The sequence below is a fragment of the Penicillium psychrofluorescens genome (assembly GCF_964197705.1).
Source record: "Penicillium psychrofluorescens genome assembly, chromosome: 1".
NCBI classification, from domain to species: Eukaryota; Fungi; Ascomycota; class Eurotiomycetes; order Eurotiales; family Aspergillaceae; genus Penicillium; species Penicillium psychrofluorescens.
The window spans coordinates 5,346,781-5,370,216 of NC_133439.1; the positions used below are offsets into that span (position 1 = coordinate 5,346,781).

At 52.0% G+C, this 23,436-nt stretch overlaps 10 protein-coding genes across 10 annotated transcripts; 3 read left to right on the top strand and 7 right to left on the bottom strand.

The window, feature by feature from the left end:
- Positions 1-220: 220 nt before the first annotated feature.
- PFLUO_LOCUS2026 (uncharacterized protein) lies at positions 221-1,272 on the bottom strand (the record flags this gene model as incomplete). The annotated part of the gene is made up of 2 exons (XM_073779125.1): positions 221-577; positions 634-1,272. The coding sequence occupies 2 exons, from the start codon at positions 1,270-1,272 to the stop codon at positions 221-223; spliced, it is 996 nt and encodes a 331-aa protein (XP_073636110.1).
- A 563-nt stretch (positions 1,273-1,835) lies between these two features.
- On the top strand, positions 1,836-2,512 carry PFLUO_LOCUS2027 (uncharacterized protein; the record flags this gene model as incomplete). Its single annotated transcript, XM_073779126.1, has 2 exons — positions 1,836-2,127; positions 2,181-2,512. 2 exons carry the CDS (start codon positions 1,836-1,838, stop codon positions 2,510-2,512), a joined length of 624 nt encoding a protein of 207 aa, XP_073636111.1.
- A 3,793-nt stretch (positions 2,513-6,305) lies between these two features.
- PFLUO_LOCUS2028 (uncharacterized protein) lies at positions 6,306-7,171 on the bottom strand (the record flags this gene model as incomplete). The annotated part of the gene is made up of 2 exons (XM_073779127.1): positions 6,306-6,843; positions 6,900-7,171. The coding sequence occupies 2 exons, from the start codon at positions 7,169-7,171 to the stop codon at positions 6,306-6,308; spliced, it is 810 nt and encodes a 269-aa protein (XP_073636112.1).
- A 901-nt stretch (positions 7,172-8,072) lies between these two features.
- Positions 8,073-9,603, bottom strand: PFLUO_LOCUS2029 (Lissencephaly-1; the record flags this gene model as incomplete). Its single annotated transcript, XM_073779128.1, has 3 exons — positions 8,073-9,242; positions 9,348-9,498; positions 9,566-9,603. 3 exons carry the CDS (start codon positions 9,601-9,603, stop codon positions 8,073-8,075), a joined length of 1,359 nt encoding a protein of 452 aa, XP_073636113.1.
- Positions 9,604-10,416: 813 nt separating this feature from the next.
- Positions 10,417-11,471, top strand: PFLUO_LOCUS2030 (rRNA-binding ribosome biosynthesis protein rpf2; the record flags this gene model as incomplete). The annotated part of the gene is made up of 2 exons (XM_073779129.1): positions 10,417-10,430; positions 10,481-11,471. 2 exons carry the CDS (start codon positions 10,417-10,419, stop codon positions 11,469-11,471), a joined length of 1,005 nt encoding a protein of 334 aa, XP_073636114.1.
- Positions 11,472-11,890: 419 nt separating this feature from the next.
- On the top strand, positions 11,891-12,825 carry PFLUO_LOCUS2031 (uncharacterized protein; the record flags this gene model as incomplete). Its single annotated transcript, XM_073779130.1, has 6 exons — positions 11,891-11,905; positions 11,961-12,076; positions 12,146-12,172; positions 12,226-12,439; positions 12,489-12,712; positions 12,768-12,825. The coding sequence occupies 6 exons, from the start codon at positions 11,891-11,893 to the stop codon at positions 12,823-12,825; spliced, it is 654 nt and encodes a 217-aa protein (XP_073636115.1).
- A 333-nt stretch (positions 12,826-13,158) lies between these two features.
- Positions 13,159-14,719, bottom strand: PFLUO_LOCUS2032 (uncharacterized protein; the record flags this gene model as incomplete). Its single annotated transcript, XM_073779131.1, has 2 exons — positions 13,159-13,977; positions 14,045-14,719. 2 exons carry the CDS (start codon positions 14,717-14,719, stop codon positions 13,159-13,161), a joined length of 1,494 nt encoding a protein of 497 aa, XP_073636116.1.
- Positions 14,720-15,710: 991 nt separating this feature from the next.
- Positions 15,711-17,981, bottom strand: PFLUO_LOCUS2033 (uncharacterized protein; the record flags this gene model as incomplete). Its single annotated transcript, XM_073779132.1, has 5 exons — positions 15,711-16,097; positions 16,155-16,437; positions 16,497-17,744; positions 17,810-17,889; positions 17,925-17,981. The coding sequence occupies 5 exons, from the start codon at positions 17,979-17,981 to the stop codon at positions 15,711-15,713; spliced, it is 2,055 nt and encodes a 684-aa protein (XP_073636117.1).
- Positions 17,982-18,802: 821 nt separating this feature from the next.
- Positions 18,803-20,820, bottom strand: PFLUO_LOCUS2034 (uncharacterized protein; the record flags this gene model as incomplete). Its single annotated transcript, XM_073779133.1, has 2 exons — positions 18,803-19,286; positions 19,340-20,820. The coding sequence occupies 2 exons, from the start codon at positions 20,818-20,820 to the stop codon at positions 18,803-18,805; spliced, it is 1,965 nt and encodes a 654-aa protein (XP_073636118.1).
- Positions 20,821-21,467: 647 nt separating this feature from the next.
- Positions 21,468-22,739, bottom strand: PFLUO_LOCUS2035 (uncharacterized protein; the record flags this gene model as incomplete). The annotated part of the gene is made up of 1 exon (XM_073779135.1): positions 21,468-22,739. One exon carries the CDS (start codon positions 22,737-22,739, stop codon positions 21,468-21,470), a length of 1,272 nt encoding a protein of 423 aa, XP_073636119.1.
- Between the last annotated feature and the right edge of the window lie 697 nt (positions 22,740-23,436).

The window sequence follows — 23,436 nt, forward strand, 5'->3', positions numbered from 1 at the left end:
GTTAAATGGAATGTTAGGTTTGATCCATAATATCCTCTCTACGTTTCTGTAAGTATTTAGTAGGCGCTGTTCACTAAGCAATATATGACCGAAGTAACTATAGTAATCTGAGACTGCAGACGGCGGGATGATGGATAAGTGGTTAGGTACATTCAAATCAAAATTAAAGAGCTGTATTAGTTATCACACACAGCCCAACGACTCTTCAAGAATATCAGCTTCAGATATTCTGGAGAGCTGTCTCCGCGGGCGTTAGACCTGCCCACCTCCAGCACCCCTCCCAGAGCTGCTTCTGCATACGAGCATCTTGACTAGCCGGGGCTGCCGTGTCCAGGTTCTGGCCAACATAATATCCCCTCTTACCCTCAAATGCCGGGTCCACGCTCACAATGGCCAGATCTCGTCCCGAGTCTTCCGTAGTGCGGAATGCTGTAGTGAAGTACTTGAGGACGGGCATGAGTTGGTTGATTGTCGCCATCATAATTCTTGCAGATTTCTTCTGGCCTGCTTGGGCCCTGGATGAGGGAAGACCGCCTGGGTCCATGGATGTTACGGTTATCTTCGATAGTTTGGAATCCTGTTGGAATATGTGAGCCACTTCCTTTTGGATGTCCACAACCAGGTCACGCATACCTTCTGGAGTCGTTCGCTGAGGTCGTTTGCAAACGTCACGTTTGCCAGTTTGGCGGTTGCGTATCTCTGGAATCCCCTGTCATGGACAAGCTTTGGTGGGTCCGATGATGGTTTAACCAGCTCTTCAAAGTTGTCGGGAAAGCATGGTCCAAGCGAAGACAAGGGATTATATTTATCATAAGTAACGACGGAGCCAAGCATAACGATGCGTCCAGATGTGGTGTCCATGCTACTGAGCAGCTTCAGGACCAGTAGATAATGGGATAGATGGCAGACTTGGAAGGTAGACTCGTAATCATCCGACGTAAACTTCTGCCCCGACTCAAGCGACCATGTGCTGGCATTGCAGACGATCGCTGCGATGCGCGGAAGTTCCTTTGAGGCGACCTGGACGGCTAGCTTCTCAGCGAAGGAACGAACACCAGCTAGATTGCCGAGGTCGAGGGCTTCTACATGGACCTTGGCTGTGGGGTACTTGGACACTATCTTCAGAAGCTTGGCGGTGTTGGGGTCTGTGTCTGGAGATGGGTTTCGCACGGTGGCTACCAATGTATGCTGAGGGTACTTTGAGAGGAAAGACTCGACGAAGCCCAGGCCCAGGGATCCATTGGCTCCGGTGATGATAACTGTTCCAATCATGGTAGGCGAGTTTTGTTGGCTGAGATTCTTGGTGAGGATAATGCCGGGAAATGCTCCTTGTTTATATAGATTGACGCACAGGCCACTACGGCCGCCTTACAGATAAAGTCATATTATCTCCGTTGCATTATCTCCAACGGACCAACAGTGCGGCTGTTGGTCGGTGATCTGTCCCGCAATGAGTAGGCGCCGGTCTCGGCACAGGCTTGAGTCAGCTCAATTTAGTGCTGACCAAGCAAAGATCAGGAGCAGGTAGCCTGTCCAGACACAACCCGTCATTCGGATCTATATCCCTAGCTTCCGTTGTTTTCGGTGTTTAGTTTTGCCCATGCAGTGGGACGGGAGGCGATGGAGTTGTTCCTGGCATCTACACAGTAGAGCATCTAAACCGCATCGGGGAGGCGCAGGACTTGGCGAAAGTTGATGACCCACAGCTCACTAACTAGTTCTGGTTGGCTACTTCTTCACCAACAGTTGATGTAACTACCGGGGTATCATAGCCTTCTCTGTCCTCTGCCCTGCCAGATTTGCTCCTCTGCTCATAGCAGACGTATTGTCTCAGCATGCCGCCGCGGGAACTGCAATTTATCATCACAGCTTCCGACGCTGCCACGTCATCCACCTCACAGCTGAGAGTCGCCCGTGCGCACGCCGCGCGCATGGCACACGCCAAGGCACGGCGCCTTCGGACTTCGCAATACCAGGCCCAGAAGAAGCGCGAAGAGCTGAATGACGCAAACCGCAGATTCAACAGGCTAACCGAGGTCGGCACTGTTCTTCCGGCTTCCCGAAAGGACCCATTCACCAGCTTCGCAAGGCCCCTGCAGCCCTTGGAGCAAATGCTATTTGATCACTGTATGTTTTGGCCGAAACGCCAGCTTTGTTGCAGAGATAACCGGTCCCCAAAGATGTGACAGGTGTAATCCCCCTAATGCGCTGCACCGAGCTCGCTGTCGACTTCTCCCAACGGATGACAAGGGTATGGGTATCGCTTGCGCTGACGGAAGCAAATCTGCTGGATATTCTATTTCTTGCGTCGTGTCGGCATTTATCTGCGAGCTATCATCACCAAGAACAACAACAACAAAAACAATTCTTCACGCGGCTGGCCTTTCAATATAAGCTCAAAAGCCTGCAGTCATTGAGAGACGCGATCTCCGCGGAGACACCGGTCTATAGTGACTCGACTGTTGCAAAGGCGATCATGCTAGCCTATGACGAGGTAGGATATTTGTCGTGAATAAGTAACACTGCTGACAACCGCTAGTTATTTATCCACGATGAACCCATGTTGAAGCGCCATGTCGACGGAGCTGTTAGGATGGTTGGACTGAAAGGTGGCCCGCAAACGCTCGGTTTGGATGGTCTGCTCGAGCATCTTCTTTCCAATCTTTTGTCTAAGGTAGTAGGTACGGTCGGCATCCAAGTCAGGATACCCTGGGATAATCAGGTCAGTTCAGATTTGGGGCCTTAGCTTTGGACACATTTGGAAGTACTGGGTTATTGGTGGCGGAGTTTGGGGATTGAGGTATTTTGTGTACATTTGTATATAGATCGAAGGGAATTCAAGACTTTACAGAACACACGTTAAATAGACATTAGGTTGATCCATAATATCCTCACTACATTTGTGTAAGCAGTAGGCGCTGTTTGCCAAGTATAAAAACAAATGTTTAGTTGATATATACATAATTAGTTATATTGTTATTATTCTCATATAAACAAAGGTTTGTCCTCTAAACACAGGATGACTAAATTAACCGCCTAAACGAGAATAAGCTTCTTAATACCTACGTTAGAAGAGTAGTAAGAGGTCTTTCCTATACCATTCTTCTCAAATTATCGCTATTGAATTAGCATTTTGATGCTTCGTTTCACTTGCCGTCGCAAAGACTCATTGGATTCCTTAGGCAGCCTCGTGGAGGGACTGACGCTGTTTGGCGAATACTACATGATCAATATGAGAGGAATCTTAAACAAAGGGTTTCTTTTCAGGCCTTCAAATGTTCTTTTGATGAGCTACTCGGCATATCCCTGTCTGGGGTCCGATCTAGAAGCAAGTGCGACGTGAGGTTTGCAGGACACATTTGGAGAAGGGCTTGTTCTAGGTCCACTTTCGTTAAAGTAGCAAACAAGTACAGGCTATCTCGGTTGCGACAATTATATTATCTGAAAATTATGGATGATGCGACCCAAGGCATGCTTTGCGAATACGGACTATGTAGCACGGGTGATCATTTCGCAAGGATGGGGGCTGTTCTCCCGCGTCACCGAATCGACGTAGGACGGCTGAAGGTCCGGGCGCCAGTGTGGAGTTTTAATTGTTCGCGGACAGCCAATAATACATCAGAGAAGAAAACCGCGGGTTTTCTTCTCTGGAAGACTATTGGCTGGATTTTGGCAGACGAGGATCAAACCATTTCGAATTCTTTTTTCGTGGGCACCCAGTTGAGCGTACCCAGGAATTAGCTGAGCGTACCCAGAGATCATAAAACTTCCCTGAATCACCCTAATCTTTCCAAAAAACAAGCCTAAACCTCCCTAAACCTCCCTAAGTCCCTAAATCACTAAATTCCTAAGCCTAAACACCTTAATTGGTGGGAAATAGGAGTACAAGAGGAGGCAGGTATTGCAAGTTTTGATAGGCAGAGTACTCTCAGCGAATTCCTGGGTACTCTCAGCTGGGACCCCTTTTTTCGTTCGTGTCGAAACGATTAAAGCAGAATGCCCGACAAACCTGTCATGTCAATCACGACTAATAACATTTCCTGAGAAATATACAGAATATTATCACTATTGAGACTTAGTAGCCTCGCGTGCGCGATATGGAGAGCCATTATTTAAACGCGGCAAGTCCCCTTCTAAGTCCTATCTTTGCTCCCATGCCAACGGTGAATCACCTGAATCAGGCTTGATCGATCACGTTAGTCACTTTTTTCTAATGATGCAAAATCTTCTAAGCTGAAAATTAGCAGGCAACTCCCCCTTGTTAAAGTCTTGCAACAATTGACTGCCCAAAGTGCGGTCTCAACAATATCACCAGGAAAGAGACCTGTGAAAGGTGCGGCGCAGACCTGCCTCAAGCTGCGTAGACAATATGGAAACTCTGTGTGGGTACGTACAGCTCAAATGATTGCAACCAAACTCAGCCTCATGTTCGCCCGCTAGGTCTCGGAGGATAAGCTCACTCGTTTCGACATGCGTACAGATTGTCAGAAAGACATGGCAAATTATTTGCGTCCATTCCTTTGTTATATTAAGCATTATTACCTAGTTACTCTTTCCAGGAGTCTCGCGTAGTAACAAAGCTTATATTTGCTGCCCTCAAAATCTTCCACATGTTGTCATAGCGAAGTCGGTTTGAGTCCCTCGATTTTGTCTTCCTCCATTCCATATACCACTCTGCGAAAAGGGGATAGCCATGTTCTTCCAGTTTCATTCTGAGTTGTCTATCTCTTCTTATTTTTTCACTACTTTATTAAGTAACGCATGACCCAGTGTAGTGGCCATAACAACATCTTCCCGCGTTGTTTCCATATGCCCCCCGCCCTTATTCCTGGGATGAGATTCCAAACTGGTTGGACTAGTCAACGAATTGTGTTCAAGGAATCTCGACAGCAGATTGACTAAAATGTGGGTATGATCGCAGCTTTGTCGAACCCACCATGCTAGGTCGGTCCGTCCGCCGCAGATGGGCCCATCTCCACCTTCCCTCAGGCATTATACTAACCTATTCAGGATTACTATACTTCTATATTGCACTCGCGGACTATGGATGATTGCCACCTTTTCGGCGAACGGCAGGAGTCAACCATGGGGCATAATAATGTGTAGGGCGTAACAGTCAAATGGTATCGACTAGTAAAAGTGTACATAAGATCGAAACAGGCTCGCCAAGTACTAGCCAATGATCAATTTATGAATCATGGTATAACCACGGGTCCGTCGTGGACATGTAGAAGCCAGGAGACGTCATTAGCTCGAGCGAAGTAACGTGACCAACCAGTCTTCACGAGGGCGAGTAGCAATCCAGCATTCAAGAAACTTGACCAGTACCTGTCAAAACGTCGTCCGGACGTCCGGACACTTGGATGGAAATGAGCCCACTTACTTTCGATCAGACACGTCATCCCATACTATACCTTTGTGGTTCCGCGAGAAAACCTGGATAGTCAAAACAGCCTCTGAACAGTACTTTTATTATATAAAATTCTCTAAGCGTACTAGTAGGAAGCACAAACAAGCAAGTTAACCCTTATTAAACTATTTTCCCACTCTCCGTCTCCCAAGGTTCTTGTTGCAGTATGGGTAAGACTACACCTACCTATAGCATCAAAGAGCTCAACTCCACCAAGGAGCCGCAAAATTCGACAATTTTATTACGCCTCAAAAGTCGCATGGAAAACATTCAGAAGACATGGGGACCCCTTCTGCCCGCTAAGGAGAATCTGGATGATGAGTACAATTTCCCACCGGGCAGGTATGCCGGGCAGGATGATAGAAGGATGGCTCGACAATGGTAGTTCTCTTTTCTTGAACATTCCGACGCGAGTGTGAACTTATACCATGCCACAATCTGCAGGCATTTTGATCGCTCATGAGAGACTGGAACGGCCGTGGGCATGTGGGAGCCGCACTACTATCGAAGTTTCAGAAAGAAAATTATACCGTTCAGTATGATAGGTTCACAAAAGCCAGTATATTCTCATCAAATTAAGACGGGTCGAAAGGACTTGACAAAAATTGCAATTGGATCCACTGAAATCCAACAAAATTAGACGTAGTCGCAAACTTAGCGAATAATCTGGTTATGGCACTTCGTAGAAGCAACAACAAGCGATATCCAAGACTTTCATCTCCCGTGCCGCATACATAGATGGACAAAAGTAACACTTGATAACATCCATATTACAAGTTCAACCAAAATCGGATTACCTTGACCTCAGCGCACAGTTCTCAGTCGCAGAGCAATTACTTTTCCCAAGCGGCGGAAGCGTATACTTCCATTCCAAATCAAATTCGCCTCGTCTGACCTACACCGGGATCTCGCCGAGTGGGAAGCGAACCCAGGTGGTGTCCTGCACCATGAGACCGGATGCGCCGGCATAGAAGGCAAAGAAGGCGCAGACCACGGCAAAGGCCCCACCTGTTTTGTTTAGATGCAGGCTGGCAGTGGCATGTTCGGTAGCGGTGAAGTTGGCAATGGCCAGAAAGAAGTAGGCAAGGAACAGGAAGAAGAGGACGAGCAGGATGGCGACGTTCGTCCGGAGCGCGGCAATGAGAAACAGAAATGTCAAAAACCCCCACATGATTAGGTAAATTCCGATGGCAAAAGTGTATGCCCTCTTGTCACCTTTGTAGGCGGCTTCGATGCCGATCTCTGGCAGAGAGAACATTCCATAACTCAGCCAGAATGCACCGTACGAGCAGTGAAGCGTGGTACCAAAGGTGTTACCGACACGGAATTCCATCAGTCCAGCAAGAATCTGAGCGGTCCCACCCATGAACACCACAATTCCAAAAGAAGCCTGGTTAGGCCCGACGTTGCCATCCGGGTTTGAGTGAGGCAGTCTGCGAAAAAGTTAGGTATCCCGAGAGAACAGGAGAGAGAGTTGAGCCACTCGTACCCAGCACCGCATTCATAAAGACCAACTACAAACGTTGTTATCGCGAAAGCAAGCAAACCAAGGGGACCAGGGTTCGCCAGCTTCATGTACTCCGGGTTGGCCACCTGTGATACAGTGGACCGATGAACAGGAGGCCCCTGACCGGGCACCTGTGACACAGTGGACTGGTGGTGAGGCGCATGATCCATGCGATCTGGATGTGTGCCATTCACTTTTCTTTCGGGTTCGAAGGCACCCTGAGCAGCGGCCATCGAGCTCTCGTTTTCGGCCATGATGGTGCAGCAGAAGAGGGTGGTGTTGTGTAAGAAAGATGAATATCTATACGTAGGTCACGGTTTCTCGACCTGGACGTCTGGGATGCGCAGATATACCAAGAATCTTGAGATCACGCTACATATTAAGCCCGGGGTTTAAATGGATGACGGGGGCTACTCTAGACCTCCATAGGCTCTTCGCGGGAACATGGAAAAATGACGCTTGCACTTCCATTTCCCAGCAACCTCGATTGATGTCATACCAAACGAGTGGCGAAGCTTAATTCTACCCCGCGATGGAACCAACTATGGTATTGCCAATTCATCTGAGTTTTGTCATTTATCGGTGGAAAGTCGGTCACCAGGCCACCTCAAAAGGATGTCTTTTTTCTCATGACGCGCTCGGACGACCGGGGCGCTGCATTCTCAGGATCTGCGCAGGGATCGCCCAATGCTAAATTTCTGTCTATAGAATAATGCTCTCTGATTGGTCTTGCGGAGAGAAATAAAAGTGGACACCATCGCCAGATCTGGCTAATTTCTTCTACTTTGATAACTATACGGCCCGCGGGGGGGGGGGGACCTTACTCCCTCCCCACTTCGGTGGCCGGCGGTGAAAACATATTTCTACTGTTCTCTCCGAACTTGCTAGCACGAAATAGAAATATGGACCATCGTCCTTTTCTCTACTCATGCTATCGGGTGAGCTATATCCCCAAGATGCTATTGTGCGCAGGCTGAAGGGTCTCAGGGCATCAGTACTTTGGGACGAAGCGCAGTTACAGCACTCTGCATATGTGCAAGTTAGGTACATTGATCTAGTCCATACCGAAACTGTGTAAGGTGCTAGCTAGGTGCATAAGAATTTGGTTCGGATGAGATGAACAAGGCTACTCACTTCCTTTCATGCCTTGTCTGATCAGCCCGCGAATATCTGTAGCTTCTGATCCACGCTGCCAGTCGCAATAACACAACGGATCTGTGAGGTTTCTCCGCCGGCCTTACTCTTCGGTGCCTCTGTGCCGTCCGCAGTCTGTGCCCCTGAGGCGCTAGCTGGATCCGTGTGTATATCTTTGGCTATCCCCGGAGCCCACTTCAAGCAAGTGACGAAACTTTCATGTGCATCCCTAAGCGTCTTCACACATTTCCCTTCTTGGCTCAAGTCCCAACAGCGTATTGTCTTGTCATCCGAGACAGAGAGAAGATATTTCCCTCCGGGGTGGAAAACAACCGCCCGTACCCAGTTGTCATGGCCGATCAACGTCATGAGACATTTCCCGCGGGCGTCCCATAGTCTGATGGTCTTGTCGCGCGATCCAGTCGCCATGAACTCTGCGGTAGTCCCTGCAGATGAGACCTTCAATCCGGCTAAAGGCGCAAGGTAGCGGTAGGATGTTGGTGGAGCAATCGCGCAGCACTCATTGAAGTTCTCATGGCCGATCAAGGTCAGCTTATTCTCCGGTTTTGCCAAAGAAATGTCCCACAGTCGGACCGTCATGTCGTCTCCGGTAGAGAGCAGGAACTTTCCATCAATAGATGGGCAGACGTCTCGCACCCAGCCCGTGTGCCCTGATATCGTTTTCACGCAATACCCATTAGTTACATCCCATAACCTTACGTCATTGTCTTTGCTCGCACTGGCAAGCAAGCTCCCATTTGGTATGAACCGCACAGCGCTGACAATATGGTCGTGGCCCTGTAGCGTCCGAAAATTTTTATACCCGTCTGTCGGATTCCATAGCTTGATGGTAAGGTCGGAACTGCAGGAGGCTAAAAGGATGCCCCCTGGAGGTCCGCCATAATCGAGTCCGCGCACCGCCCTTGTATGACCCTTCAGTGTCATCTCCAATTCTCCCAGTTCCCAGTCCCATATTTTAATCGTGAAGTCGTCAGACCCGGAGGCAATGGAAGAAAATTTGGGATGAAATGCGATACAATTGATGGTGTCGCGATGCGAATGCAGTGAGTACCGGGGATGCTGCTGCGGAAGCCAGGATTCGGGGTCTTTATTGCGTGCACGGAGGGAGGCAGGCGTCGAGCTGTCAAGTTCCGATTGCAAGGTTGCATTTCGGGACTCAAGATCCATTATCTGTAGGGGGAAACTGTCAGCGCTGTCGCAGAAAAGCAATGCGCCGATGCACATCGCGTCACAGATAATCTGCAATTTCCAACTTGCCTTTTTCTGTAGGCGAACCGTGCTTGTCCATTTCTTCTCCAGCAGTGTTTCATACTTTTTCACTGTACTTGCATCGAAGCTGTCCTCGGCAATGGCCAGTTCCTTCCTGAGGGTCGCAGCCGTCTCCGGTAGGTCGTTCGCCGAGAGGTACGCTATGATAGACTTGTGCCTGTAAGCGTGCTCAGCATCGACTTTCAAAAGCAACACATCATCAGAGCTCGTCCACATCTACTTACAGCTCTTCAGCTTGCCGATCCGTTAACAAACGGACCATGCTGGATCACCGGCCCTGATCCCACAAGGCTGAAAAGCTCCCGTGAGGTCAAAGCTAGTGCGACGCTTTTGCAAAGACAATGGCGGTAGGTGGGACGGTTGAGCAGGTCCGGGGTCGTGCAGCGGAAATGTTCAACGAGAAATCGCGGTGCGGGGTGACTGATTCTGGGTCCGAGGGGCAAATATGAGGTAGTAGAAGAGGTTTTGGTAACGACTGGAGATCAAGGTCATTGTCTGCAAAGAAGGTCCCTATCTCCGCCCGGTGGTTGAGTGTTATCGCGGGTAACTTGGAGGGGTTCTCTGTGATGTTATGGCCGATGCGGAAATACCAAAATCCGACTCCGGCACGTGTCCAGGGGTATTTTCTCCCCCTCTTTCGGAAAGTATATACTTGTAGGTCCTACCCTTGGACGCCAACCTAACAAAGACGTGATACTAGCAAAGACGAGCCTAGTATATATATCGGCCATCAATTGAAAGACTGCCAACTACCAACACGTAAGGACTTGAGTTTCTCCATTTATTTGGGCACCCGTATTGAGGATGATTGGCCAGACACCAGTATCAATGCCACCGCGTGTTTTCAGATCATGTGCACAGATGTGATAATAATGTGGTTTATTTGTGCTTGTCAGTCCACATCCCATCTGCTCGTTGCCTGGATTCTTGAGAAAGTGAAGTATAGATTTAAATATTGGTGCCTCAGGCTACAACATCTCCCTTATCGATAAGCTCGCCAAGCCTCACCCAAAACTTTTCTCGTTCGATCTTTTTCTAACCCCGACCACCAACTTGCCTCGACCACTTCCACACCATGTTGCGCGAAGTGTATGTATCTATACTCGATGTGTCATGGAAACTCACTAATTCCTTTCCAGCAAGCCCAAAAACCCGCGCATTGCGCGCATCCTCAAGGCGCGGGAACCGCAACTCATCGAGCCGCCCAAGAAGACGCTCCTCCTGCACGGCGCAAAATGTCCCCAAGTGCTGGACACTGTGCTGAAGACATTTCACTCCCTGACGAAGCCTCACTCGATTATGTTCCACAAGAAGAACGAGAACATCCGCCCTTTTGAGAACACGGAGAGCATCGAGTTTTTGGCGAACAAGAATGATTGCGGCCTGGTTGTGTTCGGGAGCAGCAACAAGAAGCGACCTAATTGCGTGACGATTGCACGGATCTACAATACCCAGCTCTTGGATATGTGCGAGCTCCTCCTTCTCCCCGCTGCGGACGGCGAGACCATCCCGCCCATCAACGAGCTTGTCATGCACATCGGCGTGGAACTGCGACCGATGATGCTTTTCGCGGGTAGTCCTTGGGATGACCCGACCTCTTCAGCGCATGTGATGCTGAAGAGCATGTTCCTGGACCTGTTCAAGGGCGAAGAGGCCGACCGAATCGACGTCGAGGGTCTGCAGTATGTGCTTATGGTCGGTGCCGAGGAGCCCCGTGACAACCTGTCGCCAGTGGTTCATCTGCGGTGGTACAAGGTGGTCACCAAGCGTAGTGGCCATAAGCTGCCACGCGTGGAGCTGGAGGAGGTCGGACCCAAATTCGATTTCAAGGTCGGCCGCGTGCGCCCGGCCTCCGCGGAGGCCATGAAGGAGGCCATGAAGCAGGGCAAGCGGCCGAATGAGGAGATGAGGACCAAGAAGAATATCACAATGGACTCGATCGGTGATAAGATTGGTCGTGTGCATCTGGGCAAGCAGGATCTGAAGGGCTTGCAGACTCGCAAAATGAAGGGTCTCAAGCGTCGCGCGGGGATAGACGATGAGGATGAGGGTGGCGATGAGGATATGATGGAGGTGGACGAGATCTCTGAGGATGAGGACGAGAGCCACAAGCGTGTGCGGACCGAGTAGAGGAGGATCTATTGCATTTCTGTTTCGGGTTTGCTTGCCGGCGTTTGGGATGGATGGGCCATCACTCTTCCACGGTGTACATGAAAAGTCTTACTTCTAGTACTTCCAACATCTACATGATTTATTCCTCTTTCTTTCCCCCTTTCCCTTTATCTGCCTCTCTGCAAGTCAACATTGATCCTCACGATGACCGTCACGTGACATGACGTTTCGGCTGAGTCTCACATGCCGAGGCCTGCTCTTTGCGGAACTGCCGTCCTCCCCTCCCTGCTGTCTTGTTTGTTCTCTCTTCACGCTCCTAGTCCTCCTATCTCTCTTTCGTGACCGGCACTACTACATTTCATACCTCATCTTCTGGTTCACGGCTCTCCTAGTCCCTCCCTCCCACCTCCGACCTCTTGCCGAGGTCCCGCGTCGCCATGGACATAGTCTTGGTGAGTGGCCGTCTTTCCGTTCCGAGCATCACGACCGTTAACACCGACCAAACAGTCCCGCCTGGACGCCCTAGCGCTCAACCCAGATCTTGCCCCGTTTCTGGCCATCCTCAAGGGCGCGCGCAATGGAATCGTCTACGGGTCCAAAGTGCGGTTCCCGCATGCTTTGGTGTATGTGCTTCGGAAAACATCCCCTTGGACCGAGAGCACCCGAGACTAACCGGCGCTGTTGATGAATAGGATGATATTTCTCTTCCGGTCTGGAACGTAAGTGATTTCGTCGCCCATATTCCTCGGATTATCCGCTGATCGATCTCCAGATTCCGGGAAAAGCTCAAGCTCGTCCTCAAAGCCACCCGTCAACATGCGCGGAACCTCTCCACGTTCGCTGTGGTCTACAAGTCCTCCATGCTTGTATTGAAGCACATAAGTCCCACCGGCGCTGGGAAGGAGGGCCGATACGATAGCTTCTTCGCCGGATTGATGGGCGGATACACTGTGTTCGGACGGCAGCCGGGGAGCGTTAGCCAACAGGTACGAAGCCTACCCCAGTTCTTTGGTTCTGGCAGACTAACCATCATAGATTGTCATCTACGTCTTCGCTCGCGTGATGCTCTCCCTCGCCAAGCTGGCCATCCAGGAGAATATGCACCCCCTCTCCTCTCTCATCACCCCGGAAGCCCGCGCGCAGATTACGAATAACGCCTGGCCCGTGTTCGCGAGTCTGACCTGGGCCTTTGTCATGTACATCTTCCGGTGGTACCCTGACACTCTGGTAAACAGTCTGCGGAGCAGTATGGTGTACATGTAAGTCGTCGTTGGTGATCTGCTGGGGAATTGTATTCTGACATTTATGATACAGCTACGCCGACTCCGACCACTGGGATTCGTTCCGCAACCTTTTCATTCACAACAAATGAGCGGGAAAGCCAGTCACATTCTGCCTTTCTCGATGGTATACGAACTATAGAACGGGAGTGTTTTTTTTTATTTTCCTGCTATCCTTATCACCCTTACCCTCCCCTGTATTATGATGGAGGACAACCAGAAGAGCCGCTTTTCAAGTAAAACGGCAATCGCGCAAATACAAACCGACCCACCCGCCGGCGGTTGGGACAGTTGCTGGCCACATGCATACAATTTGAGAGCACTTGTTTTGTTCGTGTATATAAGCAATTCATTTCCAAATCTAAGAGATATACCAGCATTGTTTCAACCCCCTTTCAAGACTAGAAGCCAGGTGAAGCAGCAGGTCAAGGCAACATGCTCCTCGTAGATGCATCTCTCGCGGCCTTCTCCCAGTCGACAAGAAACCACAACAGACCACCCTCGATCAAAACATTCAGCACCTGACCAAGAGAAAGCCCCGTCCACAGACCAATCAAACTCCAATCCATCCCAAAGGCAAGACCCAGACTCAGCGGGAACGCTAAGAGATAGTAAACGGGGATTTGGACGTAACTGCCCAGATCCGGTCTCCCCACAGCGCGAAGCACGCCATTCAGCGAGGCGGCAAAGGCATCCGGGATCTGCAGCAGCGCACATAGCGGGAGCACCTTCGTGATCAGGTGGCAGACCTGCGGGTTATTCGAAAAAAGAACAGGCACAGCATGCCGCAACGAAATCAGAAGCACCAAATCGCTCGCTCCAACGGTCAGTGCCAGACAGAGAACCACCCGAGTCGCAACCGCTGCGCGACGCAATGCACCCGCACCAACAAGCATAGCGATATGCGTACCGCCCGCAACGGAAACAGAGAAACCAATATAGAACGCAAAACAAGAAACAGTCATCAGGGCCGACTGGGCCGCCAGCTCTGTGGGACCGAGATGCGACGACGCAAGCGTGAGAAGCTCCCACACGATAAACTCGGCTTCCATCATGAGCCAGCTGGGCAGCGCGAGGCGCATCATTGGGCCCCAGTTCCGCCAGATCTGCCCGGAGAGCGGGTGCCAGCATTCGCGGCCGCGGATTAGGTAGACGTAGAGCGCGAGCAGAATGGGAAGGAGGTTGTTGGTGATTGCTACTGCGATCGGAGCGCCGATGAAACCCCAGTTCAGTTTCTGCACGGACTGGGTGTTAGTGGTTGATTTGCCGTTTCGTTCCTTGCTAGAAGTAGTAGGAAAGGGATGTACTTACCCAGACGAGGAACCAGCCCAGGAATGCATTAAACGCAGTGCAAACCAGTAGGACGAAAAGACAAGCAGCAAACATACCCTGCGCCTGGAGGAAGCGCTTTCCAGCCTCGAAGCAAGCATACCCAGGTGCCCCAGCCAGCACAATCTTAAGATAAAGCCCCGCGAGCAACGCCGTCTCATCGTCCTGGGCCGGCAATATCAACGCAAAGAGCCGGTCTGCATTCAACCACAACGCCGCGATAGGCACCGTGAGGAATAGCAGCAGCATCGTCAGTCGCTGCAGATGCAGTCCCACCAGCGTCTTCTTGCCACATCCGTATGCCTGGGGACACAACGTGTCAAGACACGTCGAAAACCCCTGGTAGACCGAGTAGCCCGTGATGGTGGCGGTCATGTTGGCCAGACTGACGGCGCCAATCTCGCGCTTGCCGAGGTGGCCGACGACGAAGATGGAGGATGTCGTTAGGGCATATTGTAGCAGGAGGGCTAGGGCTAGCGGCGCAGAGTACCGCAGGATGATTCTGATTTCTTGTTGCCATGATCCTGGGTCTGAGGGTTTGATGTCGGCGGATTTTGGGCCTGGGATTGGGTCTGGGATTGGCTCGCCCAGTAGTAGAGGGGTTGTCTCTGTCGTCGTCGTGTTATTCGCAGCAGAGGCCCCTCCAAAATACTCCATCATGGGAGGTTACGTTTTCTAGTCGAAACCCTGTTGTACTCTATCCAGCAGAGTAGTGATCACAAGTCGGACAGTCTGGTCCGTAGGGCCCTCGGTCGGCTTGTGGGCCCTACTAGGCACTTTTTTCAAGGAAGAAAAAGAAGAAGAAGAAATAGAAAAAGAAAGAAAGAAAGAAAGAAAGAGCTAGCACCGGCGGAGATGATTATTGACCAGGCAACTTAGTACTAAGCCTCCCCCCACCTCGTCTCTGCATAGATGTACTCCGATCGCCATAGTGGATCCTTGCGTTCGTTGCAGTGAGATGATCTGTGGCAGCTGGCCCCTCACATCCAACCTATTGCAGCCGCGAGTCGCAGATTCTTCTCTTGGGAGTGCACATCCCCCTAGTGCCGCTTTATACGCCCCAGGAAGCTTCGGCAGAACTAGCGCTGGAAGCTATTCGGAACACAATTCGAACAGTTCTCCAGGGCAACAGAAGAGCAGCCAGTATTGTGCTTTCCGGCGACTTCAATAGCCACCATCCGACGTGGGGCGGCAATCACATCCAATCTCGGTTTACAGAGGATGCATGCGAATTAATCGAGTTCTTCCAAGCACATAGCCTCCAGGGATTCCCCTCCCCTCCGCTGCAAAAAAACGAAAAACAAAAAAAACCATGTAGACGCATTGGTTGGCTGGTATGCACAGCTGTATGCTGATACCCCACTGGGTGGAAAACCGATCGCGCTCATCAGACGGCTGACAGAGAGTTCCACCGGCCCACTCACATCCAAGATTTCTACTACTAGTTTCGCCGATCCGTCGGCGCTCTTGCTCGGCTCAATGAGGCGGTGCCTAGCGGTGACCTTTGACTTTGCCAGCTGGTAGTAGACACAACATGATCGTGGTAGCTATTGATCAAGAGCTTCGATAACTTCTTTTGACGGTCACCATCACGTTGCACTGCAAAGCATGACTTCCATCTCAAACTGCCATGAGGTCCCTGCCTCTTTCAAAGCCCGTCCATGTCAAAAGTCTCTAGCCACGCCAACCACTCAGGATCTTGGGGATACAAATCTTTCATGCCAAAGTCCATGGAGCCCAGAGAGACGAGATCTTGCATTTCCGGCCGCCTAGGCCAGCTCATGGTGTCCTGGCAAGATGGCGTAGGCCCAGCTAGTATTTGATCGAGACATCGCGAGAAGGTGGTCTGCGCCTGCTTGCAGAGTCGATAGTTGCTCTGACCCGAGACAACCAGAGAGTCGCAGTACGAGATGAGGACGCTGATGTTCTGAATTGCGGTCGAGCGATTGAGTGTCGGCGACTGCTGGAGCTGGCCACTCTGCCGGAGCAGCTCCATAATGAGAACGCTCGCGCAAGGCATGGCGTAAAACGCCACCTCAGGATGATGTTAGTTTGCTAGCTCGAACGAAGAGGGGTTGTGTTGGTAATTTACCATGAATTCGAGATCTAGTCTCTCTCGAGCGAATGCATTTTCCTTCTTCAAAAGGGCCAGCGCCAAGTCCAGGACTTCATGGGAAGTCTGGATCATCAAGTCGCGGTTTCCCTCGCTCTGACCAATGAGTAGCTTATGCAGGAGGAACTCAGAATAGCGGTACTCCATTCGAGGGCCAATGGTATGCCAAAGAGTCTTCAATGGCAGGCTGTCTCGCATGGATGCATCGTAATGCCTCGAGGGAATCGACTCCCAGACAGTGGACGCTCTCTGAAGAATTTCTCTACAGCATGAGGTCAGTATCTACAACTGAATCTGTACAGGAAACGGAGAAGACGGTACCTTGCCTGAGAAACAGATTCAGGAAGCGGCGGGCCAAGTAGGAGCTCCAGGACCTCCTCGCGAATCACACTCAGCAGCCAAAGGGATCGATGCCGTGAGGCTGTGTGCACCAATACCTCGTGACGGTTCCAGCCCTTTTCATCGAGCAACTCTGTTTTCGCAGCTTCAAATTCCTCCACCGGACCCATGACAACTTTGTTGGACAGATCCAGCGGCAGATCAAGCACAAAATATCGCCGGTGGAGCCGCGGCGGTCGACCGACAAATGTCGCCAATCCCTTGTCAAGCTCATGAGCCAGAGAAACTGCCCGCTTGCGGAGCTCCAGCAGATAAGGGGGAACGTTTGCTGACTCTGCATTGTCGAAGCCTCGATGCAGGCCCATAGCGGTTATGGCGGAGGCCAAGTCGCCCATCAGCCACCATGAACGAGAGGAGTCATCGCCACAGCACCAGGTACTGAAGCTTGATGTCATGGTCAACAGCCACAGCACTAGGTCGTTAACTTGCTCAATTTCGCCACAGAACGCCCGGCACTGGGTGCTGGCGTCGAGGGCTTTGAGCATGGTGGTGGCCCGGCCGTCCATGTCCATACGCAGGCGACTATGATGGGCTGAGCCCGGATAGGAATTCGAGGCCGTAACCTGTTCTGTTCTTAGCCTCACCATCCCCCTGGCACTGCAGCTGCCAATGTGCGCGCAGCACATTCCAATCGTCTCCCAGCGTAAGCTCTCCCCGGAGAGAGCATCCACGAGTGCGTCATTTGCAGCGGACGCCGGCAGATGCAGCGGCCGGGCCGTCTGTTCGAAGAGGGCCAACACCGTACTGGTCAGTCGGTCTATAGAAGAGCCTGCTTCCAGCTTCCGCATAGTACTCTGCGCTGCACGCCATGCTGCTCTGGCAAGCGGCCCGCCCCATGGCGAAATCTCCTTCTCCAGGCTCTCACATAAGCCATGGGGGGAAAGATCTACGTCTAGGAAGAATCGGAGCACTTCCACCCCTTTGACAATGAGCGCAGGTGTCACTGGGTATGACTGCGCGGGCACGGAAATGCCAGTCCGGGTTAGGTGCGGTGATGAGTGGTGCAACAGCCCACCATCATCGTCATAATGCGATGTCATAGAAGGCACTAGCAAGTTTTCCATGGTCGATAATCCCGTACCGCGATTATACCCACTCTCCGGCGAGTTGTCGGTCCCCCTAGGGAGATCACCAGCCACCGAGATCGAGACAGGCGTGCTCTTCGGAGTCCTGCGGTACGACGTCAGGATGTCCGTCAAAATACGTCTTCAAATAAAGCTACAGGGCGTGCTTACCAGGTTAGTTGAGGAATACTCGGCTCCTCCGCTTTGTCGCGTCTCGTCGGGGAGGGATGGTAGTAGCACTGTCGAGCAATCTTGCGACGCAGGCAGCGTGAGCAACTTGGCCGACCATGATCGCAGCGAATTTTGGAGCGTCGACAGGGCTCGCACGACGAGAGCGTGCCATTGCGGCGGATTCTGTCGGTCATTTCCTGGCCTTGGTCCTCAGGAACACTTGAGGGGTTTTGGTTGATACTGACAGGTTGTTCCTGTCATTCATGAATGCCTCAAGAATTGCGACAGATCCGTCCATCAAGTATTGGGGGGCTTGGTACTTATCCTTGGGATCAAAGCCAATAATTGCGATGCCTCGTCGTTATCGGGGTGGACCATCGGAGTTCTAAGCCAAATGGGGTTGTGGAGTACTCCGACGGATTTTCCCCCACACGGAGTAGTGGCATCGGTACCGCGGACTGCTGCTATTCCAAGAGATTTAAGAACACCTGTTCGACTCATAAGGAACAGAGTGAGACATGAGATGTATCTGGTAGTGGTGTTTTTGCCACTTCTATCGACGATCACGTATTAGGCCGCCCGTAGACCCTGACAAAAGATACTGGTTCAAGCTAATCTGTCGTAGACTTCAGAATTCGATGTTACAACACCTTATCTCGCCGCCTTGTCAACTAAAACTCATTATTCGATTCTAATAAGACGTTCGATTACTTTATTGTTCTATTCGGTCGCAGCATTCGGCTTAGTGACAGCTAGAATCCCCTAGCTCTCCCATCGGTGTATCAGTCCTAACCTGACGCGCCACTGTGCAACACTACTCTTTTGGTTTTCCTTTTTGGGGTTTAACAAAAGTTCGTAAGATTTTCAGCGAGCTCTAATAGTAGTATTCGTAAAGGGTATGAGGAAACAAAAGGCAAAGCCGACTCCAACATAGTAACACATAAGGTGTGAGGAGAGCGTGGAGAATCACAGGATCAGAGAGCCCTGGTTTGGCTACTGCTGAAACTCCCCATCGATCTCGATCAACAACTTCAACTCTCCATCCATCCAATCCACCGTATCAGCAGATAACAGCGCAATCGTCCAATCCCGCTCACTCTGAACCGGAGTCAGGCCGTTAGGGAGCCAGACGCGCAGTTTCCAGTCCGCAATCGCATCCTGAGCGGCAGCATCAGAGCCGTCCGTGAAAGAAGCACCTGGGATTTGACCGGGATAGCGGCGTAGAATGAGCTGCTTGACCGCGTCGGCATTACTGCATTGCAAAGCAGGGAGATCCAGGCGTGGCAGGATTCGCTTTCCGCGCTGGAGAACGTTTACCCGGAGGGAGACTTGGTTGTGTCCGTTCTCGTTTGTTGGGGCGGGGCATGGTTGCTGGGTGTGGTTGTATTGCTGGTCCGATGTCACTGGGGCGCCACCTTGTCGACCGGCGATGGTTTCGCGGATGATTCGGGAGACGTCACGGGTGATGCTACTGGCACTGTTGAGAGAGTTAGAGCTGTATGACAGAAGACTGGAAAAACAAATACTCACAATTCGTCGCGTGCGGGGACAGGACGCCCTCCACCAATCCTCCAAGGCAGATCAGATGTAGAGTTTGCGTGCACGATCCGGTCAACATTGTAGTTCTCGCACTGCGGCGAACAATGATAATCCCCATTGTGGACCGTCTGGTAGTGGCTGTCAACTGCCGCAACCACACCACGCCAATCCGGCTGTTGCAAACCCGACAGAGAACACAGATTGTCGAGTTCAAAGTCATGGTTGTAAAGGTCGTAGGCACGGCTGATCTCGTTCCAGTCTGTGGTGTATCCGTCCAACCAAAGATCCGCCAGTCCAGGATGCACGAGGGCCTGGGTGGAATCCATGGGCGGCTGCGAGTCCGATGGCGGCGGCATGGCATGTCCCAGATCTTCCGGGCGATGAGTTTGACCATGCAGATGGAATTGCTGGTCAGGAGAGAAGCGGGGGCTCTGCTGGGTCGAAAGCCCCTCGTCCGTTCTGCGGCGTCGGCGGTCTTCCATGCCACCTCCCTTCCGAGTCTCGATAGCATATTGGCGCTGTCGTTCGTTGGTGACCATGCGTCTGAGCAATGGGATGACCAGAGCAATGATCTTTGCCTGGTGGTCTGGCCAAACATAAGTTCGAGGACCCATGTTTTCGTTGACAACATTCCTCCCAAAGAACTTCTCTCCGTTGCCTTCGCCTTCCAGGAAGTCGCGGACACACTCCAACAGCTTCAACTTCACCATCTCTGTGTCTCCCTTGCCCCGTTGGCCAACGCATTCGCGTCTGTCCGGATGCCGCTCGTCCAGCATGTATGCCTTCGCAGCAGCTTGAAGGTGCAAGAAGTTCTCCGGCGACAGCTCGAGTGAGGTGAAAAGGTTCGACATAGGCGGGCGCGTGTACTTCTTGTTGCTAGAAGGTTGGCGGAACAACGCCGCGGCAGAGTGAACCCCAACAGCGCGCGCGTCGGTGGAGGGAGTCGACATAGAGCGAATATCAAGACTGTCTCCGCCGTAGCCATGTGCATTTTGTTGCGAGGAATGCGAGTGCTGGTTTTGCGAGCCGCCAATGCCTGTCAGAGCAGGGTCGAGGGCATCTTCATTCCTCTTCCGCTTTTTCGTGGCCGTCCGCGTCAGCCCAGTATTGGAGGTCTCATTGTGCGCTCTCAGATGTCTTCCACCAGCCATGCCCGTCCCAAAATTCGGATCGCCAAACCCATCATCGCCGAGGTGCATGTCTCCACCATACCCATCCAGCTGATGATGTCCCGCTGCTCCCGCTGCGGCCGCGACAGCAGCAGCAGCGGCCCACTCGGAATTAGAGATGTCTTGGTCGGCGGCAGCAGTGGCCGCCTCCACTAAACCAGCGAGTTGATTATCAGTCGACGCATAGCCGTTGTTCGCCAGTTGCGCATTGGGATCGAGGTGAGACGAATTGGTCGTCGATTGTGTCGGGCCATTACTCGACGTGGTAGGCGGGTTTTGGCCGCTGGAGGACGTGGATGCCATATCTCCAAAAGTCGTGGAATCTTTAGATCTTTAGCGCGATAAAGTAGTGGAGAAGCTCAGCGAAGCTCCGCGGTGATGAGTCGCGTCGCAGGCTTGGTGCAGCAATTCGAGCGATGCTCCCACCGCTACACCCCAGAATGGGAGGAGATGTGGAAATCGCGACGAAGAGTTGATCTGACAAGGGCGGAGAATCAGAAACGCGATTCTGCCGATAAGAGCAACTTTCGCGATGCTCGTTTGGTTGTGACGGTGTTTGCGTGGTTTGAAGGAATGGCAGACAGTGCAAACCTTGCAGCGGTCATGTGATCATGGTGCCTCAGGCAACAATGTCACAGTGCCTCACAGTGCCTCACCCGCCCGGAATGGGGAGCCAGACCAACACGTTTTGAATAATTTAGTCGAAGAGCAAACATGAGTGGTGAGAAATTAGTTGCACCATGTCAATAAATTGGCTCAATAATGTTAATGTCACATCGAAACGATATATGTACTTGGCTATGCCAGCGAACATCGCAGTATACATCAGTCCTCGAACAGCAGAGAAAACATGAGGGGGATGGAAGAAAGAAAAACGAAAGCATCAACGAGCGCATAATCCAAAACGCCAATATGTATCCATGGAAAATAGTCACAATATTCACACGGCCTTAGAAGCCATCGCCCTCCTTCCACGGCCTCCCGGCCTCCAGGGCACGGTCTTTGGGGTTCTTGCCACGCTCGATAGCTTCATCCCACATATCGTTGAGCTCTTTCTGCTTTTCCCTGTGGAGTTTGTACACGCCCGGCTCCTTCTTTTCCGGGGCTTCCACGGGCATGGAGTCATCAAGGTCGTTGTTTTCCTCCGCGATATCCAAATCGTTATTTAAGAATTCCAAGTTCATCACCCGGTCTCCGAGTTCCGCTACCTCTTTTTCCAGGTCTTGGTAGGCGCGGAACCCATCGTCGCTACCGAAACAGTAGCCGTAGCCGTCGCACATACAAATGTGTTCGTCCACACAGAGGACGGGCTTGCCGGTGAACACATACTGCCACATGTACTCCCACACGCGGCCGGCGATGTAGTCGCTGAAATCCGTCTGCAGCAGCCAGTCCCGATAAAAGATGAAGCGGGATTGGGGAATGGCGCGGATGCGTTCGCCGGACACGGCGAACTGGGCACAGCACGGCTGCGACAGCACCGAGGGAACCGGGTCGTCCGGGAAGATCTCGGCCCACGCGCGGGCCATGAGGACCTCTTCCTGCTTATTGCCGTCTTCGACCAAGGCGCCAGGATGCATCCAGTCCGGACAGCCGGGCCCAAACCCGCAGCGGGTATTCATATATCCCTCGCGGATCACGCGTGCCGGGTTGAGTCGCTTCAGCATCTCGACGGCATCGCCTTGGAAAATGGGGTCATTGTGCCATGCATACTGGTGTGCGTGCACGAAGACCGCAATATCGGGCAGGTTGTCGTAGTTGTCGATGATATAGGTGAGGTAGACCATGACCTCGTGGCCCTTATTCTTGGGCACATGCAGTACTGCGGTGGGATCGTCGACCCAATAGACCGCGGTGCCATACTCGGGCAGCTGTTCTTCCATCCAGGAGGTATCCTCGTATCTCGTGCGCGGCGCGACGATGATTTTCGTGTACTCCTGGCCCGGCGGCTTGGGGATGCCGGGCTCGAAATGGGGATGCGGCGCGAAGAGGTTTTTCTGTTCCTTGGCTTTCGGGCGCGCCATCGTGATATTCCATGTCCCGTTCAACGACATCCCAAACCGCGATTCCTGGCTGAAATCACCACCCTGGCCAATTACGTCCCCCATGCCGACGACCTGCCCCATCTTGCCCCATGGTCGCGAGAGTTGGCGGGCCGTAAAGAAGAAGGCGACGAAGAAGCACAGGCCGAGCAGGGGGACTACCCGCCGTGAGAGAATCATCGGTCAAGATCGGCGTAGTAATTAGATAGCGAATAAGAATAGCTTCGGCGATATAAGTCTGTCGCACGAGATGACTGTCAGCTTGGCACGGGGCAGAGATATAATGACCGGGAGAGGTGAGGATCTCATTCGCCACATCGCCCAGGGGACATGTAGATGCTAGGCCGAATATCCAACACAGCTAGAAGGGGTCTCGGCCAGAAAGGAGTTCGTTGCAACGTACTTGCGACTCAAAGAACCAGCATTGGGCCGACCATTGGCCTGCAAGCGCAGCGAGGGTATCAAGGGCCCGCTAATAGGGGCGACCGTCGGGTTCCGGGATATCCGAAAGAGCGCGAGCGAGGAGAAAATGCGCCCTCGAAGAAAAATTGAATATACAACCAAAGGGAAAAATCAGAAAGAGGGTAAGAAGACAAGCTGACCCGACTGTCAGACAGGGTCAAGGGAAAATCCTATGACGAGTGGCGGCCAGTGAGACCAAATTAGGGCTGCGCGGGGGGCCGAGCCAGTGAAAAGACCGGGCACCGGTGGAGCCCCCCAGTCCACTACAGTTGCACGGATGATGACGAAGGGACAACAGGGTTCGAATTCCGGTGCTGATGTGGACTGACTGGCGGACAACACACAATCATAATAACCCTGGCGCGGAATGAGAAATGGTGTCGGTCTGGAATGTGAGTAGAATCGCAAACCCCCC